This window comes from Photinus pyralis, unplaced genomic scaffold (genome assembly GCF_008802855.1).
Source record: "Photinus pyralis isolate 1611_PpyrPB1 unplaced genomic scaffold, Ppyr1.3 Ppyr1.4_LG7, whole genome shotgun sequence".
In the NCBI taxonomy this organism is placed as follows: domain Eukaryota; kingdom Metazoa; phylum Arthropoda; class Insecta; order Coleoptera; family Lampyridae; genus Photinus; species Photinus pyralis.
In genome coordinates, this window is record NW_022170738.1 from 17029998 (window position 1) to 17049281 (window position 19284).

At 38.2% G+C, this 19284-nt stretch overlaps 1 protein-coding gene across 5 annotated transcripts in view; it reads right to left on the minus strand.

Annotated features, from left to right (window-relative positions):
• LOC116176360 (cAMP-specific 3',5'-cyclic phosphodiesterase) overlaps positions 1-19284 on the minus strand; it is a 416659-nt gene that overhangs the window by 224199 nt on the left and 173176 nt on the right. Inside the window, exon 1 of one of the 5 annotated variants that reach the window (XM_031494883.1) lies at positions 11626-11732. The exons of 2 other annotated variants lie outside the window; for them this stretch is intronic. In XM_031494883.1, coding sequence (XP_031350743.1) covers positions 11626-11717 — 92 coding nt within the window. In that variant the 5' untranslated portion in view covers positions 11718-11732. Of the gene's footprint in view, positions 1-9614; positions 10317-11625; positions 11733-19284 lie in introns of those variants that run through there. 2 more of the 5 variants (XM_031494881.1, XM_031494882.1) reach the window with 2 other exon arrangements.

The following is a 19284-nucleotide window of genomic DNA, read 5'->3' on the forward strand; positions in this document are numbered from 1 at the left end:
TTCTTCCGCATCTTCTGGAAGAAGAAGCGACGAGAATCCATCAAGTCAGCTACGAAATTCCAGTGGCACCAATATCTTTTATTCATTTGCTTGTATGCAGCCCATATTACCAAACAGGCTACCGAGCTATCGCTTTTATAACATCCAATTCAGGCTGTGCCATACAGCTTGACGCCCTTTAGAAAGTCAAACGACCACCACACCTGAGCTGCTACCGACCTTCAGTGGCGACCACCCACACACAAACGAACCGATGGAAATAATAAAGGCGGCCACAGTTCAACTGAAAGGAGAAGCCGCCAGATGGTGGAACGTTCTCTCCGAGTTACACCGACCTTACAGAATGCATCCGAGAGATATACGACAGCAAGTAGAAGTAGACTAGACGCAGAATTCTTCGGTGGAGAACAGAGAATTGCGTTCCCACAACGCGATCACGAAGGGTTAAAGTACCAATTTACCACTAAACGCAAAAAACCTCCGAGATCCGTGTACAGCGAAAGTGTCCACCCTAGATCAGAAATCTGCTACAGGCAGGGTCGCTCGAAGAAAAGTCCAGATATCACACCGCTTTTTGTACCACCGAAAGCGCGAAATTAATGGGTCAAAAGGCCTGGAAGGTTGTGATAATGCACCTGTATGACCTAATCGTCGACTCCTAGAAAGCGCACCACGACATGATCTATACCTCGTCTTGGAACATCTGTACAACCCCACGGATACCATACCATCGCGACAGACGGGAAATCACGGAATTATCCGTATCGTCGAATAACCCACCTCGCGGCCAAGGTAAGAAGTTACCTAGGATAAACGTGCGGAATTACAAACGCCACTCGATTATTTGCTGTCAAAGTACACCTCAGTAGGTATACAGGGCCGATCCTGGACCAGGCCAAGGTCGCTCACCCTCTGGTGGTGACCTTGGGAAGTAGTTCAAGGTCAAGTACCACGTGGCGATTGCCTCAAGGGCATTGGCATCATTTTTGGGGTGTCAAATTACAGTCTCAAGGTTATCCAAATTCGCAAGGCCACCCGAGGTCATTTACCCCATTTTTGTGTTGTCAAATTACATTTTCAGTCATCTGAGGTCCATAAATTCTCAAGATCGTCCAAGATCATTGGCCACAAGTTTTGCGGTGTGAAATTACATTTTCAAGGACATCCGGGGTCATTGACCCCACAAAATGAGACCAATGACATCGAATGGCCTTAATTTATAGGGTCAATGACCTCAGATGACCATGAAAATGTAATTTGACGCCACAAAAATGGGGGTCAATGACATCGGGTGACCTTGCGAATGTTGACGACCTTGAGACTGTTATTTGCCATCCCAAAAATGAGGTCAATGCCCTTGGGTCAATCGCTACGTGATACTTGACCTTGACCTACTTCCCAAGGTCACCACTAGGGGGCGAGCGACGTTGACCTGATCCAGGATCGGCCCTGTATACATACTCACCCCAATACATTAGACAACGGCGACTGACCAGGCCTTCAACCAGCTGAAAACCGTCTTCAGCCAATCACTCCAACTCAGTCGACCAGATTCTTCCATCTCATTCGACGCGATCGGAAACTGGATCGCGACTGTACTCCGCCCCGAAGACAGGAGCATCCTCAGTAACGCCAGTGCCAAACTCAGCACAGCGCAGATGCGGTACTACGTCAATGAACAAGAATGTCAGTAGTGCCATCAACCGACAGGGGGTTCACATTATAACCGAGCAATCCTCCACTTCTGTGGAGGGAACGCAACAAAAACGTGCAAAGCAAACTTACCCGATGGGTATTACGACTACAAGCATCTGACGACTATTCCCGCCACACATCGACGGAAAAAGTCGACGAAGCTTTAATAAACCGCATGCTGCCGCCAGGAGACGAAGTCGCCATACACTCGGTGATTGCGCCGATCAAAGTAACCAGTCTAGCGGATCGTTGAAGAAAATTCCGAAAACCAACGATAACGACATCAGCCTGGTATAAACACGGGACAGGATCCAACAGGAAGTACTTGCAACACCTGCATAAACGCGTTTTAAACGGGACTACACGGTACGCGCCAATCCCCACGAGACAACTTGCTGGCAGTCCCTAATAATATACAGCAAACTGTTTCGAAGCTTACCAGAAAGCTCCCACGGTGGCCAACTGGGCAAAAATAAGCAGAATTGTTTGAGGACACGTTAGAAATTATGTTGGGTGTGTGCCGCGTTGGTTGCAAGCCTGCTAAGTCAGGAAAATGGTACGTGAAAGATACACCACTGGCCGCCATCGATCAAGAAAAAGGCCGAAACGAGAGAATACGAACGGTACATCGCAACGCAACTTCGGATCCAACAATGCACAGTTCCAAGCTGGCGATAGAGTAATGAAGAGATCACGAGCACTGTTACGACCACCCACAGAGGAGGAACACCGACCCCATCACCAACGAACGCCCTCGCTACGGCAAAACAAACCTAAACAGTACGCAAGCCAGCAGAAGTTTGGGGTAAGTTTATTTTAACAATGACAATTAATAATTATACGTAAAGACTATCATGCTTTTATTTAACCTAGAGAATGATCCCATTGTAATTATTGTAAGAACATTTCAGATCAACCGCTTGGGTTTAGTTGCCTTGTTTAGTGAAGTTATGGATTTTTTCTTAGATCTTTCTTTTCATTTAGCATAGTGAAGTATTAGATTCGTTCTTTATTTGATATGAGCATTGTTTTGTGTGCGAATAGTTTACTTTTACAGTAGGTACCTTATATATTTAATATTTTCATTGTTTTTGGTTTCATTTAAAATAAATTTTGTACCGTATCTCGACAATCCAAACGGTGATGGATGAATAATCATCATCAGGAGATATACTCTAAAAAGTAAAAAATACTAAAGAAAAATCAAGGAAGAAGTGAAGGAAATGATCATGAATTGTAACAACGGCCAAAGAAGTTTGGAGAAGTTGTAGAAAATTAAGGGAAAAATGTTGGGTTAACAGCCCAATAAAAGATATCCAAGACTTTGGAACTAATAGGAAGTAACGCAAAATCGAGGATGCATTTACGAAGTAACGGATGGAAATAGTTGCAAAAAGAATTTTGTGGCACAGTTTTGGTCAGCACATTGTGAATTAGGGAGAATTCAGGAAGCGAATTTCCATGGTAGAAGAAACAGTCAAGATTTGGCAAGAATAATATTAACGTAGGGAATATAGACGACCACAATAAAATGTGTATGGATCAAATAGAAGTAATGTAGGGGAAGATTTTTGAAAAATGAGAATCACCGAGAACAAGAAGAAGAATTCCATGAGAAACACACACGAAAACAGGAATCAGAAAAACGTGGAATACGAGCTAGGCGAATGTTAGAAATCTGCACCAGGTGCACCAACCACGTCCTGCATCGAGCTTGACCCCCACCTTTACTTCCATTTCGGATTATTCATAAGATCTATCACAGCATCCGGTCAGTCAGCGAATATTTACATATCAACGATATATAGTTACCGCTCTAGCAGAGGTAGGTCTTTAATCAGCCGCGTTTTGTTCTTAAGTTGCTAGTAATTTGTTTGTTCTTGAACAAATGCACAAATCTTGTAGTAATGCAACACGGAGGTACCGAATTATAATTTTCCTGTGCAGGTGTCACGGTTTGTTGCATATTCTCCTGACATGGCGCGTCCCCAAAAAAAGGCATTGGATGTACCGTCGACCAATCAGTAAATATTAATTTGGATTAAATTCCAAGGTAAAACTTTCTATTATTTATATTAATTATCGCGGAAGTAATATGTCTAAGGTGTACATGTACACTCTTAATTCACTTGCAGGACACATCTTATCTCGCGTGACAAAACTAGTAAATAAAGTCTATAGAAGGACCACGCAGGGATGAATTGTGGTATCTTCTGTATGAGTGCCAGTACGTCTCGTTTGCGGCAATGTAGTGCTCGGTTGCGCCACTGATGATCCCTGGTTCGAATCCAGGTACAGGCATCGTTTTTTTTGTAAATGTATAGTGGCCAATAAAATAAACGAATGTTCTTACCTGCTCATTTAGATAATTGGAAAAATTCTGCGAATAATTGAACCAGAATAATTCGCAAATTTTAATTATTCCTTTAAATTTGATCAAACAATGTTCCTATCCTTAATGCACTTATATGTAGTTTCAATAAAAATACCATTACAAGAGAGATAGGCAACTAAAAAAGTCAAACAGTAAATCATTAGAATGATTAGAAATTATTAACAACCGTATATATGGACGAAAGTTTCTCTTGCCAAGAGCTCCGAAAAATCTCAGACAAACTTTGTAATTGGAGTTGTTTGAATAATTGCGAACTTCTGCTACGAAGTTGTAAGTGGTTCAAGTGCGGGTAACTGTAGGAGGCATGTGGAATTTTTATTTAATTAAAAATTGGCTAAGCGGTACAATTCTGTCTTTATTTAGAATAGAAATAAATCCTATTAATAATATTTCAACATTTTAAAGTGCGTTCTTCTACGACTGATGCATTTCACCTCAGTTTATAGGAATTCTCAGGCGTGCACTGATATTCTACGGTAAGATATTGTATTCTTTTCAAATTGTTTCGGTATGGTAATATCTTCAATATTCTTTTAAGTTGTGGACACTACATGGAAATGCAAAAAGGACAATTACAGATTATTAAATAACCATAGAATATCAAAATAAAAACTAGGTTGATCATTATATAAATAAATCCACCATTATGGTACTAGAAAAGTTTATTTAAAAAAACTACTCAACTGATATGTATGAAATAAAGTGTAATTGAATACTAAACTATTTGTACGTGCATGTTCGTAGTTTTAACAGTTTTTGTTCAACTTTGTTTTTTTTTAATTCATTTATTTTACGTTAACAAAGATTAGGGGCATCTGGAAGTAATTGCGAAAAATATTTTTTAGAGTTCGTTATTGCTCGATAAGTTATTTCAACAGGTGTTCGCCGAAGCAAACACAGGTGTTCGTTTATCGAAGACTTATATTCAAGTTATACGAGAGGAGGAGCCAGCCGGTGTTTTTAGTGGACCAGATTAGTTAATGTGATCAATAAGCAAGGAAATGGATCGGAAAGTTTAAAGTAAGGGAGGAATGTTTTAAAAAGGCGTAGTAGACGGGGGTCTTTGTTCTGTTAAAGACAGTCTTGGTGGATGTTAAAAACTTGATGTAGGTAAGAAGTTAGTTCAGTTGATGGTTTAAGAATTTTGGTCAATTATCAGTATAACAGTGGATAGTCCAGTTCGTGCTAAACCCGAGTGTTGTATGTATGTTCTTGTATTCAGAGGCGTAGTTTGAGTGTTTTGTCGATCGGGCACTAAACGCACTGTGAAGTTTTTCTATAAGGTTATTCAAGTGATCATTAAGTTGTAACATCCATCAGCAAAGAGCCATATTAAATGATTATTACAAGAAGTCCACTTCAGTTCGGTCAATGAACGAGACATTGAAAAGCATAAAAAGAGACGTGGGCGGCATCAGTTTTGTGAGTGTTTTTGTTGTGCATTTGTGAAAGTAAATCGTAGATAGGACCGGAATTCGGAATTATAAACTTTTTAAGGTAATTATAATATTTTATCAACTAATTTGTTTCAATCGATCGCATGTGCGTAGTGTATTGTTTGCAGGTCTTGGGTGCCTTTCTTTTTTTTACCCAAAATCGTCCTGAAACCTTCATTTTCATGCCTACTTTCTGTCAAGAAATTTTAGTTTCCATGACAGAGCCAGAGCAGACTACGTTTCCTGCCGCTTGTCACTTTACTGGCCGCACCTGTCACTTTACCGGCCGCATTTTTGACATTTCCAAATGTCTGTAATGACTCCTGTCATCACTGACAGATTGACATTAATCAAAAGTTACTTACTTACTTTTATTATTGATTGATTTTCATTGAATAAATTTATGTCGTGTGTAAATGTTCAGCTGTGTGTTTAATCGAGCCCAAAATACGACTCGGCATATATGAATTTTCATGATAAATTTTTCTGTTAGTACCCAGGGTTGTCAGTTGTGTAAATAAATTGTGAAAAGGTCGTGTAGGCTACTGAGAGTCCCAAAAGATTTAATGAAAGTCTTATCGAGATTTTCATTGTAGCAGATGAAGGACGTGCCCTGGAAATATTATAATTGACAGTTCGGTTCAATTTATTAGCTTTTTTATTTTATTTGCGAGAGATAAGAGAATTATTTAGGAGAAAACGCGTTCATTTTAACCATTGTAAAAAATTGTATTTTTGTTAGAAATTGATTAATTTAAACTTAACTTATCTCATTACTCGATGTGATACGCCGTTTATTGGCCAGTTTTCGTTGCTATCGTGTTTGATTTGACATGTAAAGGGGGATTCGTGTTTAAATACCAGTGGCACCAAGAAAAAGACGTCGCTATTAAAAATGGAACCAAAGGTCGCCCTTAAACTGTTTGAGATATAGACATGAAAATTAGAACGCTTCCATTTGAAATTATTTCACATATTTTGGGGTTAAACAAACTTTTTTACACATGATTCTTGAGTACAGTCGCCATTTTGAATGGCAATACGGGTCATGGGATACGTCATTAAAGGGTATTTCTTCTCATTCTTACTGTCTTAATCATGAATAGTGTTACTGTTAGACTAAATTAAACTGTCTACTAGGTACCTAATAAAAACTAAAAAAGCAAAACCTTTATGATACGAGTATACATACAATGCTAGAAAATGTTTATCATTTATTACATCAAGGTCAAGATTTGCGATTCTGAGTTTCAGAGCAAATTTTTCTTCTTCCACACGCACTTCTTGATTATGCATTTAGTGTTGTAAAAGCATTTGAAAAATCCTTGTCCACTACCACGTGATTGTGAAGTTGCAATAGTTCTTGGAGCTATTGTTTTATCCAGTAAGGACTTAATTTTCTTGGACATTTACTGAATTGAGAGCTGTATAATGCTATTTGCCCTTTTACCATTTCGTGTTCCAATAGCTCGATAACCTCCACGCCAAGAATAGATTGGAAATCCGCTCTTCCGCGGTCCAAACTGTGATGTTCCTTTTTCTACCGGGGAATGAATCTGACGTCTTTTCATTCTACCAGCTTGCTTTTTTAGGCACTTTTCAGCACTAGATAAATTTAGTTTGCTTCGTTTTCAATAGAATTTCTAGTTTCGTTTTCTTGTTGCTGGAAATTTTGGTGATAGGTTTTTTTAACAAAAGCAAATAAAATGCACTTTTTAAAAATCGTACTGTGCATGCGAAAAACCAACTTTCTTATTTACGGAGCGATTTGCACGAAATTTTTCTGAATTTGATCCAATGTTGCAGTGAAGATCTCCTTCTGTTTTTACATTTGCAATAGATAAACAATGTCTTGGAGAGCAATCGAACATTACCTCATACTGAGGTCTTTTATCTCACTATGAAATGCGCTTATCTCCATTTTGATTTGATTTGTTGTAGTATTGCATCCTGGTGGTTATTATGTTCTCTATATCCCGGGTGGCTCTCTCGATAGTACCTCGACGTTGAGTGTGCCGCGTGGTTTGCCATACTCCATTTGGAAGTTCGGCCATGTATCAACTAAACTGTTAATTTTGTTCACAAATTCTTTGCCATTCTCAGATTATAAAATTACGACCTCTTGACACTTCTTCGTAGATAGATTTAGTCAGGGGGTCATTTTTTCAGAAATGGACGGTCGTGCTGATGCACTTTATAAAGCACTAATAGGCACTCACAAAGTATTAACTATGTTATTATGTACCGTAGTTAGTGCTTTTAATGGCCGTGTTAACTTCACGGACCTATAATAACGTCAGGTGGGCATTATTGAGGCTGAAATAATATCGAAGATAATAACGGGCCATCCTGTATGTGCGAATTTCATTACGAATAAGCACGGAATTGGTTTATTTCGTTGGAATTTATTTTATTGGCTGTTTTTCCATTTTAGAATTGTTTGAATTTTATCATTCGTGTAAATTTGTTTATATAAATTATAAAATGTGAAAATTATGTTATCTAAAATTAAGGAACATCTGGTCGAGTGCATTTAAGTGTTATCTGCTCGGTTACGATAAGGACGTTATTGTCGTGAGAGTTAATTGATTATCGAGTCCCAGGCGTGTTTATTACTGATAACAGAGCATACAGGTGCATTTTTTTTGCGCGAAATTTTGTTGTTGGAGAGGAGACACTGTAGCGGAAGTAGGAATTTTGTATTTTAGTTCGATAAACCACCTCGAGTAATTGAGTTCAGTGTAATTAGAATTGAATTTTCCTGATGCTGTCAACGAGTGTTTTTATGTTACTGCTACATGCGCCTAAATGAATGGCCGAAGACAGTTGTAGATTGGTCGCTGAATCTGAGCACGAAAAACATCTGGAGAGAACAAAAGAAGCTGAAGAGTGGGATGGCGGTGGGGGAGGAGAAATGTTAGGTTTATGAAGTTACACCCAATTGTTGCTTTCGAAATTTAAATTTTGTGTAGCTACTTATGTGCTGGAATACAGCCGAATTGATGATTTCTCCAAATTTTTTGGACGTAAGTGAAAGTTAATTGTCATGAAGACCCTCGTTGATACAAACGTGGAGCAATCACCTGTCAATAAAACTTACCGAACAGCGATCACCCGATCCTAATACCCAAATAAATTGATTTCGGATGAAATGGAAACGTTTAGTGGAAAATTCCAATCTAAGTTTAGGACTAACAAATAAAAAAAAGTAAGCGTATCTAAGTACATTTGGAGCACGCAAATAGAAAGCTTTTAACTAATGACAGCTCTCGATGAACAAACAAAATCTTGAGTATATTTGACATTTTAATTTCCATCTCGACGCAAATTAATTGTATTTCCGCTTCCGAGGTTCCGCCGCTAACGCGCCATAATATCGACGGCCTCTTTCTTTTTCAAATTTAACAGCTCGAATCGATGTTTTCGACGCCTTGCCTGAAATGTACCTACGCCTACCCGCGGTTGTCAGATTAAAGTCAAAAGTTTTATGAAATTTTTGCGAAGCAATTATATTTTAATTTCCATTGTGCCACCGCGAAAATTCCCAAGCGGTTTTCAATGACCGTAAACAGCAATTTCTCTTGTCTAATGAAAAAGATATGTTTTAGTCCAAAAGGAGATATGGCAATTTTGTTTGTCGGGCCAATTGAACCGAAATCTGGGGCGGATTATTCCATCAATTTGCGTGGGGGAAACCACCATATCACAATCATAAAAAGTATTTGCACGTCAACAGGTATTTAAACGCGATTTGATTGTTCTGTCGTAAACAGTCAAAGCAAACAGCGATTTGCCGTAAATAATTAAATTTACATAACACAAATGACACATCAGCGACTAAAAGGGGGTTTCCCGACCCGAAATAAGAATGGAATTCATGCGCGCGTAAAAGCATAAAGGCTTTATGTGTATACGAAATTAAATTTAAATGGCTAAAAGCATGGAACTGAAATGTGTTTCTAGTAAACTATAAACTTTTATGGTGTTCGTACGAGATATTAATTGGATTAAATCTACGCTTTGAAGTTTTAAGTAAACCAATTACGGGCGGTAGTTCTTGCTGTGTACAAAAATTAGTTTGAACAAACCTTCCGGTAGTTCTTCGTCTATCACCAATTAGCGGGTAGCGTCTCGTGTAGCGTCTAATTTGCGAATTTCTAGTTGACGATCGTCTTCTACGGCTCTCCGAGTATCTTCGCGAACCGTCTGAGGAGGGAACCGAAGTGTACGACGATCCGGCCGAGTCAATCTCGTGCTCGGGTATCGCCTCCGAGTCTCTTCGGGAGGTGTCTGACGACCAGAGGCTGGTCACGCTAGCCCGCGAGTCTATGGATCTTTGGCCCATGATCTCGTAGCGTCTCGAGGAGGTCGAGTAGGATGATATGCTCGTGATCGACGGGCGACTCTCGCTACCGATGTCGATTGAGGACTCGCGCGATACGCAGGCCGAGTATCTCGACGAGACGAACGATGGACGGCTCTCAGTCGTCTTGGTGAACGTCGAGACTTCGTCGCTGGGAGGTTCGGGTTCGGGAGAAGGCGATTGGGATCCGATGGCTATTTCGGGAGATGGCGTGGGCGAGGGTGACGGCGTTGGAGTCGGTGGCTCAGGAGAGGGGGCAGATGTTGAGGAAAGAGGCTGTGTGTTTCTTAAACCGCGTACAAGGGACCATAGCAAGAATAAAATCGTCAGCATACTTATAGTGTTACCATTTTCGTTAATCGGTTAATGACCTCTCCCAGTGCAGCTGGTAAGAATTGATGAGTGCAGGCGTTATTAGGCTATATCGATCTGGTCTGTAGGGACTGGAGATTTGCGCCCATTGCCGAGGTGCCTGCCCCATGAGAAATAAATTAGTTATTCACAATCCATGTTGTTTACAAATTATTCACGCGCCATCTTGGCTTAAGAAGCAGAATTAAAGAATCTATTCCGCGGTTAAACGCATTTGAAAGTCCACATCAAAACGGGTTGTTTAATCCACTTACTGCAATCAATCAGGTTGATCTTTCATGTAATTATTATTGTCAGCCCTCTATGATAAATGAGTGTCATTGCTTCGGAATTATAGGTCTGTTTTTGGCGATTGATTTTTCATGAAAAAGTTACGAATTGGTATAAAAATACGAACGAGAACAAGTTTTTCAAGCAAAACGATGAAGGGTAAACGAATGCAAACTACACTAAATGTCACATTTTAACATTTAAAAACACTGTGTAGGTTAGGAAGTACCGGCGAGTAGAAAACGCAAACATCGAGGACACTACTAAAAGCTAACGTCTGTGTACAATCGCACTAATAATTAAAAAAATAATCATTTGCAATACGCAACATAAAAATCCTGCAGGAATACCGCTCGTCCTGCAGCGTGCCGTGTCGCAGCCGCCATGACTACCACCCGATGCGCAGAACTGTAGTCTTTTCAGTCCTTACCTACCCTCGTTTGTAGATGAGTGGAACCTGGTACCTAAACGGGGGAAATAACCCCTAAAGTCAGATTGAGCAATATCGTATTCGTTAGCGGCTTCTGATACCTCACTGACCCCCTTTCGCTGCTCTAGTGTACACAAAACAAAATCAACAATTGAGTAAGCTCGGAAAAAGTGCGCATTTCCGTCCACAATGAATTAATTTGCATAACAAAAAGAAACGCCTAAATTCTGTTTCGCAAATTCGGTCTCGGCAAAATTGACGCATACTCCGCTGTCATTACGTCACGTTCGATAGCTACACATACGCCATTTTCTGACCTATCTCAACGTAGCGAAAGTTTTTGCCCCAAAAGTTCTTCTTGCAAAATCTGACGTCAATGCAAAGCCTCGCTTAATTAAAACTTAGCTAAAGAAATTATGCTAATGTCATTATCAGCCACCATGCAAAAAATAATCATGCACGAAACGTTCTATGCAAATGCCAGTTGCGCCTTGTATCCAGTTTAGCTGCTATTTTTACATCAAACAGGAAGTCACGAATATACTTCACGCTATATAGCATACGCGTTAACAAGTTTGCAAATTTAAAATCTCACCCTCTTCGGAGCTATAAAATACCGAGCAAACTAATGGCATAATAGAATAGAGGTAATATAAAATTTTACCGTGAGGGATGAACTCTAAGTCCTGGTCCGCAGGGACAGCACGTGGTTCCAGTTCGTTTTCTTTTCTTTCGAATGCACCAGTCCTGCCCCATCGTCCCCTCCAATTCATGAAACAGCACTAATATTTAAATATCTAGTATTAAGCCCCCCATGGACATTGAATTGAAACCGCATTTTATATCGATGGCACGTCTCCCTTGGAATAATAAGGGGCGCTGAAAAGGTGGTAATCTTGAGGATTTCCCAATTGAGCTCGGAAAGAGGTTAATAAAATATTGAGCGTCTTGGGAGATGCCTGACGTCAGCATCTAAGAACTGGAGGAGCATTGAGTTGTACTTGTAGTCAAGTAGGATGGCAGATGTGGTCGACTGATTACGTTTTTGTTTAAAGTTGCAAATTAAAAAAACTCCTTTTTAAACTCTTTTTATTTTTAGGTTAGATTAAGAAATCGGTGTTATATAAGACAGTCAGTTAAGGAACAAGTTAGAAGTGTACAGAAATCAAAGTAGAAAATTCAAAGTTTATTTGTTTACAATTTACACACGGCACACTTAAATATAGTAGCTGCTGGTTTGAAAGGGGTGCGGAGAACTGAGGGCGCGAACTACGACAGAGACCCTAGTGGAGGTAACCTTCACCAAAACAGCCATTTTGGAGGATTTCCAGCATCCCTCCTACTCTTTAAATGTTTTGAACATTTTCTTTGAGTTCTCTCAGATAGGTTCAACCTGGATACACATATACAAAAATTCCAGTCAAGTGAGGAGCTTCAAACAGCTCAACTCTTAATGTGTAATTCACAGTTGGCCTAAAGCGTCCCACTAATTAAATCAATCTGGTCGAAAAACGCTCGAGAAACTCGAGTTCTTGAGATCTGGTCAATAAGTGCACCAAATCGTTAAAACTAGAAACAGAAGTTTCCTTCAGGTCAGTCCAGCTCTCTGTAATCGAGCTCCGTCGTTTGGGACGCCTACAAAGCGAGGGCGCCACGGTGAATAAATTCCAAATTTACCCCTGCGTGCACGTAACGTAATAAAAAGAAACTGAATTACACAAAGCGGAATTTAGACACATAATTCTTACCTTTGCAAAAAAAGTTGGACGCTTTTCTTAGGAACATCGGGAAAACAGCGTCGTTAGCGGATGATTAGATTTTTCTTTTATTTTAAAACAAAAGCTCCGAGTACAATTTATTTAGCTCTAATTGACTGTTCCAAGCTAACAGCCGTGTTGTTTTATAAAAAAAAACTCGCATAAAAAGCTCTAAAGAAGCGTAGGACGAAGGGACGGCAAGTTGTGTTTTCGCGTCAGTCAATGAATAACAAAAATATTCTACCATTTTTCTGTTATTGAGACTTGTGAATGCAGAACTAAAATTCTCATATTTCGTTGCTAATGTATTCCGTTCCGAAGTAAAAGTTATAGCAAAAGTTATAGTCTACGACGACGATCCATTTCGTAGATGTCTAACTTCTGGCTAGACTCACTATACAGAAAGTTACAATTGGGAATGGAAATGGAACTTTTATTTTACAACATCGCCTCGGCTTGTGTAAGTAATCGAAGAATTTGTATATAGATGTCTCATATAAAAACTTGAAAAAGGTGATGTAGTTATTTTTCCTTTCACCAACAGTCAACAAAAAACAATAGTGGCGCAAAAGGACTGACAGATTCGAATGAATTTAAGAGCTCTAAAAGGCAATAAAGGCCTTAATAGTTATTTATGCATCAAGGGCATTAAGGCGATATTTATGCCGAGGGCGGGCGACAGAGCCCGAGGGCCTCCGGCCCGAGGGATTGTAAGTCGCCCGAGGGTTAAATATTGAGTAATGCCTGAGGTGCATACAACATTTTATTTTTCATCGTCCCAAAGAATGCATTTCCAATATACAAATGTATGTCATGATTATTGTTTGCCCAACATTAAAGTGCTTCATAGTATTTAAATCTGTGACACGAATCAAGTTGCATCTTTTTTATTACATAATATAACTCCGTCAATCAATTTGACAGGCCGTTTGAGGGCATAATGAGATGACAATCCATTATGCCCTCTCATCATTATGCCCTTGGGCGTAATAGACTGCTTCATATTTCACATATGACAGATATAATTGACATATAATAGGCAAATGAAAAATAAAGTCTATTAAACAATCAAATACTAGTACCCAAATCCCCTTAAAGGTTCTTAAATGTTTTGGAAGCTTCTTACAGTTTCTTCGAAACCCTCGCCTCTTAAAAAGGGGAGGGAATCTCGAGGCTTCTGAGAAAGTCTTTAAAGTTGTTGAAGTAAATTGAAGAGGCTTTTCGACACTAATAATGGTTGCTAAAGACCCATAGAGGTTTTTAAACACTACGGACACATACAAAGTTTCAGAAGGCTCTCCAAAGTAAAAACTCCTTTTTATGACACTACTGTTAAGCATCATAAAAATATACGACAACGACACAGCGACCGTGAATAGTCCTTCAATTTTGACCATTCTGCGCAGCTCCCGAAACAGGGATGTTCTTGGGAAGGAAACTTGACAGAAGGTCGGCGTTGGTTACTGTTTTACGTGCATGAGTGCCACACTATGGTGCATTTTGCGAATCCAAAAAACAAACCTACAAAAAGCTATAAACAGATACAATTTTTCCCACCCATTAAGTGACGCTTGTTACTTCTCTTAGTCATAAAGCAATGTTCATGTAAAATTTATTTCTTGGTCATCCAGGGAAAGCCTATGGAAGTTTTCCCACCTGTTAGTATCCGGAGCACCCGTTTTCGCACAGGAATTATATCAGAATTAATAAACGCGCCACCGTACTTTCATGGAAGCTACCAGCTTTACTGAACACCCGGTACTTGGACGAACTCAAACGAACGCTTCCTTACGAGGAATTGTAGTTTCAGACATATGTATTTCTTTTATAGGCGTGAGAAATAGAAAGTTAAAGTAATGTTTTAATTTGTAGAGCCGTTTTAACCGCTGATAATGGAAAACCAGCGACCGAACATAATTATGACGTTTTTAATTATTCCCGTAGAGATATGTCAATTATTTTCGTAGAAAGCTTGATAGTTTGACGACAGCCCTTGGCATAGAGAAGCAGGGGAAAAATTAATATTTTGGTAATTATGCTCCGTTAATTGTATTAGCCGATAGTTACCCCTGTATAAAAAAGGCATAGTATATTGCACATGTGTCCAATATAAATCAACTATTGGACAAGTTTTCAGAGTGTGCTTCAAATACCTACCCAAAAATTTCTACCAGCTCACCTACTAATAGATTTTGATATCTGGTTACTAAAGGCATGGTCGTGTCTCTCCCATTGTTTTGTTGCCTAGAAATTAGTTATTGTTTTGTATCGGCATGTGATTATGCCCTTATTATTTTATTCAGTACGCATTAAATTTATGTATTCATGAGAAAGAAGAAATAATCTAATATACTTCGACTGTATCCATTTCTATCTACTTCCGGTCCGGTTGCACAACACGAGATAGCAGACCTCTAATTCTTTTGTTTAGTGGGCCTGTATCTGTAATAACTTACTTTGGCAACCGTACCGCATCTAATCATTGTAATTTTATTTTGCATTCATACGGTTTAATTCTTGCCTTGACATTAAGTTTACCGCACCGTATTTACCGCTTTTGCTTTTTCTTGCACAGAAATTTTTACCACTATGTTTTTTTGCAAGGTAGTCTTTTTGGTACTTTTTGTTTCATTAATTGTAAGTTGGTATATTGTTTCGCTTTCCTGCATTTTATTTCCAGTAGCTACGGATAATTAAATTATGCTTTGTTGCTTGCGCCCCCGTTAGGGCAGTCGCTACGTGTCCATGTGCTGGGATTCTGCTGTTAGATCATTCGTTCCGAAACTTTGTCTAGCCGAAAGTCCGCGTCCCTTGATGGCGTTCTAGTCCGTCCGTCCGTCTCGTTCCATTAGCTTCCATTTGTATAGTTTTCTTATACGTAATTAAATTAATTCATTAATCGAGCGCCACCAAGGGGTACGGCCTAACCCTTGGTCAAGGTGGGCGGTAGCAGCGGTTTGCGGCACGGCCTCAGAAGCGACGTGTAAACTCAATCAGAGTAAACGGAAACTTCAGGAATCGGACGAGTTCAAATTTGAACAAGAACTGAAAAACACTTTAACGCTTTTACTCTTTAAAAATCTTCAAAAATCTCCTAAAAACCTCAAGGTCTTTCAATAAGAGTCTTTAGGCAGAGAAGGCTTCTAGTGATTGTTTAGAATTTTCGTGACTTAGGTTCTCAACCCTTGAAAGCTCTTAAATCTCTTTATACGTATGCTCTTAAAGCTCTTAAAGGTTCTCAAAGAAAATTTAGGCGTCTTAAAAACTCTCAAAGTCAAATAAAAACTACTAAATCTCTGTTTTACAGAGGGAAGAGAATACCACTGACTTTTAAAGTGTATTGAAGACTCGTAGAAGAAGTGCATTGAAAAGCACGTGGAAATTGTTTGCGACCATTATACTCCTTTAGTTCCCCCATAATAGTGTATTATGATACATGCAGCTATAATAAAGAAGTTTGGGAAATCTTTAAACAATATTAAATAATTAAAGAATTTTAATATTGCTCTTGAAAGTTCTTGAAATTTTTTAGACACTATTGAAATCTCTTGAAAGCTTCCGAAGACTAAACACCTCTTAGAAAAACTGGGAGTTCTTAAAAAAATTTTAAGGTTCTTCAGTACTTCTGAATGTAAGTATAATTAATGATTCTAAAAGGGCATTGAATACTTTTCAAGTCTAAGAAACCTCAGGTTTTAAAGGCTCTTGAAGGAGCTGAGTGGTACCCAAATATTTTTACAGGTTCTAGAAAACATTTGAACGTTCCCGCAGATTCCTTTAAAGACGATTAGACTTTCTGGAAGAAAAAACACCGTTACATACTCTTAAACTTCTCAAAGTACTCATTGCGAATTTTAAGATCTTTGCTAATGTGACAAAGCGTATTTTGAACACTAAGTAGTTTACGATGGACGAACGAACAGAGAAACTGGCGGCAATACCGCCAAATGATATTGTAAAATGCGTTAATATTATTTATTAATTATTATACAAGACGATAAAGGAACGTTTTAACGAAGAGTACGTAGCCACGGCTGAATTAACTTTCACATGTTTCCCTTTATCGTTACGTATAATACAAAACTTTATCTTAATATATCAGAAATTCTGAATTTAATTTAGACGTTAAAAATAGGCAAGCTTCCGTTATTCCGTCGATTCCATGGACACAATATTGTTTTCTGTTCTGAACTTCATTTGATTTCGTGCTCCGCGTCCCATTTTGAATAAAGATGGCAGATGTCATTAGAATACACAATCATTTGTTTCACTTTATCTACTCTTGCCGTAAGGGTGGTCCTAGGAGTGATCCCTTTATCTACTCTTACTGTTAAAGAGAGACTAGCCGACTCTTTGAAACATATTAAAATATCAGTTAATATATGCTATAAAATTAAAAAAAAAAACTGTTTAATGTGAAGATTAAAAATTCCTGACCAACATCGTCTAACTAGAATTTTATACGCTCGTATAAGAGTGCCACAAAAAGTTGACAAGATTTTAATTTATTTAAATGAAATGGTGTGCCTCGAAAACCATTTTTTTGGTTTCCAAAACAGATTTTATTTATTTTTTTATTTTATTTATTCCCATTCCCATAGGAAACCGCCCAAAGGTTTTTTCTGGACGCATTTTCTATGTCGGAGCATTTCATTCATAATCTCAAAATCGCTACTTATGTATCAGTTTAGGTGGAATTTTTTCTTAAATTTCTCTACCTGGTTTAGAAAAATTGAAAAATTCGGAAATATAATATAGCAGTCGAACACTTATCACTGGTGTATTGAAATTTTTTCGTACAGTTCCGAAAAGACAGTAAGATAGCGAATTATCTGGTTTTCTGAATTTTATAATAAGAATGTATTAATTTCCATTAAATGTTGTGCTTTGTAACTCTATTATTATTTATTTGAGAATGATTACCTACGTATTAAGCATTTTTAAGCCGAATTTCATTTGTTTTATAAATATATGAAGGTATGGACCGATTTCAAAAATGATACTTTGTTGATATCGCAATGTTCATTTACTTTTCACAAAAATTCATCTCGGAGATATTTGTAAACAAAGCTATTACTCCACCTCAAAAAGATATGCCAAATTATGTAACAAGGTTTCATACGCGCTGGGACAGCAACTCGGACAGCAATTCATCATCCTTAATTCTAAATTGTGATAGCATTATTCGTCAAGAGTCTTTTATTATAAAATATATAAAGGGTTGTGGGTTGAGTGTCTGCTTTCCTAAAAGATCTGAGAATTTTAGAAAATTTTTTCCGCACAGTTACTTTTCACAACGCCACGCCGCGCCGGTACAAAACTGCAGTTATGGGCACCGTGCTTTCAAGAAACACGTGTAAATTTTACTATATGCGCTACTAACTTTTATATTATAGTGAAACGTAACAGTAGTGCTGGTTACCAAATTCCAATCTGACGAACGGAGTACTCACCTGCAACAAAAAGAAACATTGTTTAATATACAATTCATAATAATCATATAAGTGTAATAGATAATTAAATTATAAAATTGTGACCAATTACTGAGTCACGAATTTTGATGTATTTTTAAATTCCAATACTGAAAGGCGAGATCGAGCTCACATGTTTGTACTTTCTTTTTATTATTTTTGCGTAAATGGTGTTAAGAAGATGGTTAGAGCTAGACAAAAAATAAAACCACATGACTTAATTGTCGCCGTCTGCAATAGTCGATTTGTGTGCAGAAAATATTTTTTATAACATCGAAGTAGTTAGCATTTTCGGATCATCGTACTTAATCTTTAAATCAAAATAAAAAAAGTTCATTTTGTAATAATCACTTACACTAATATTATCCAGTCACTTTATCAAGACACGTCATAAATTTTCCCCTCCGATTTATGTTTCATGAATGACGACATTCGACCTCCTCCAAAAATTTGCTTGTTAAAATTTATTCGCAGTCGTATATTAATTAATGACTTTCGCGAGGTAGAAGTGAATAAAATCTGGAACACGAGAACGAGAAATAAAAACCTACCAAAATACGAAAAAAAAACATGAGAAGGAAAGAGAATGCAGACTCTAATTGGGACTTTTAATTTTAATGAACATTCGAGCATACACCTACGTGCAAAGCTAAAGTTCATTTAATGTTAATGTAAAATTCTAAAGAATCCATTAGAAAACTACGCTTAGAGACAGGCCATTTTTTTCACCGGGTTAGAGTAAGAATTACTACTGCACTAGTAGATTTGTAGCAGATAAAATTGTATAGTGTCTGTAAGACGTAATCTAATTGGGCGTAAGCCTGTTGAGGGCCTAGAACAAGAGGGACAATAAATAAATAAACTACCATTTCATACTCTACATGCGGTGGTAGATAACAGTAGATTAATAAATTTAGATGCGGTGACATTATTATATAGATTATGTAACGGCCCTAGTGGTTACCACCTCTTTGTAACCTAAGGACCTCTAAAACCTCCCTTCTACACAACTTCCTGTTTGTCAAGACAACCTGTGTATGTTGGGTTGCCTACATTCAGGAAAACAGGGTGCTGTTCTGGGTAGCTCGATATCGG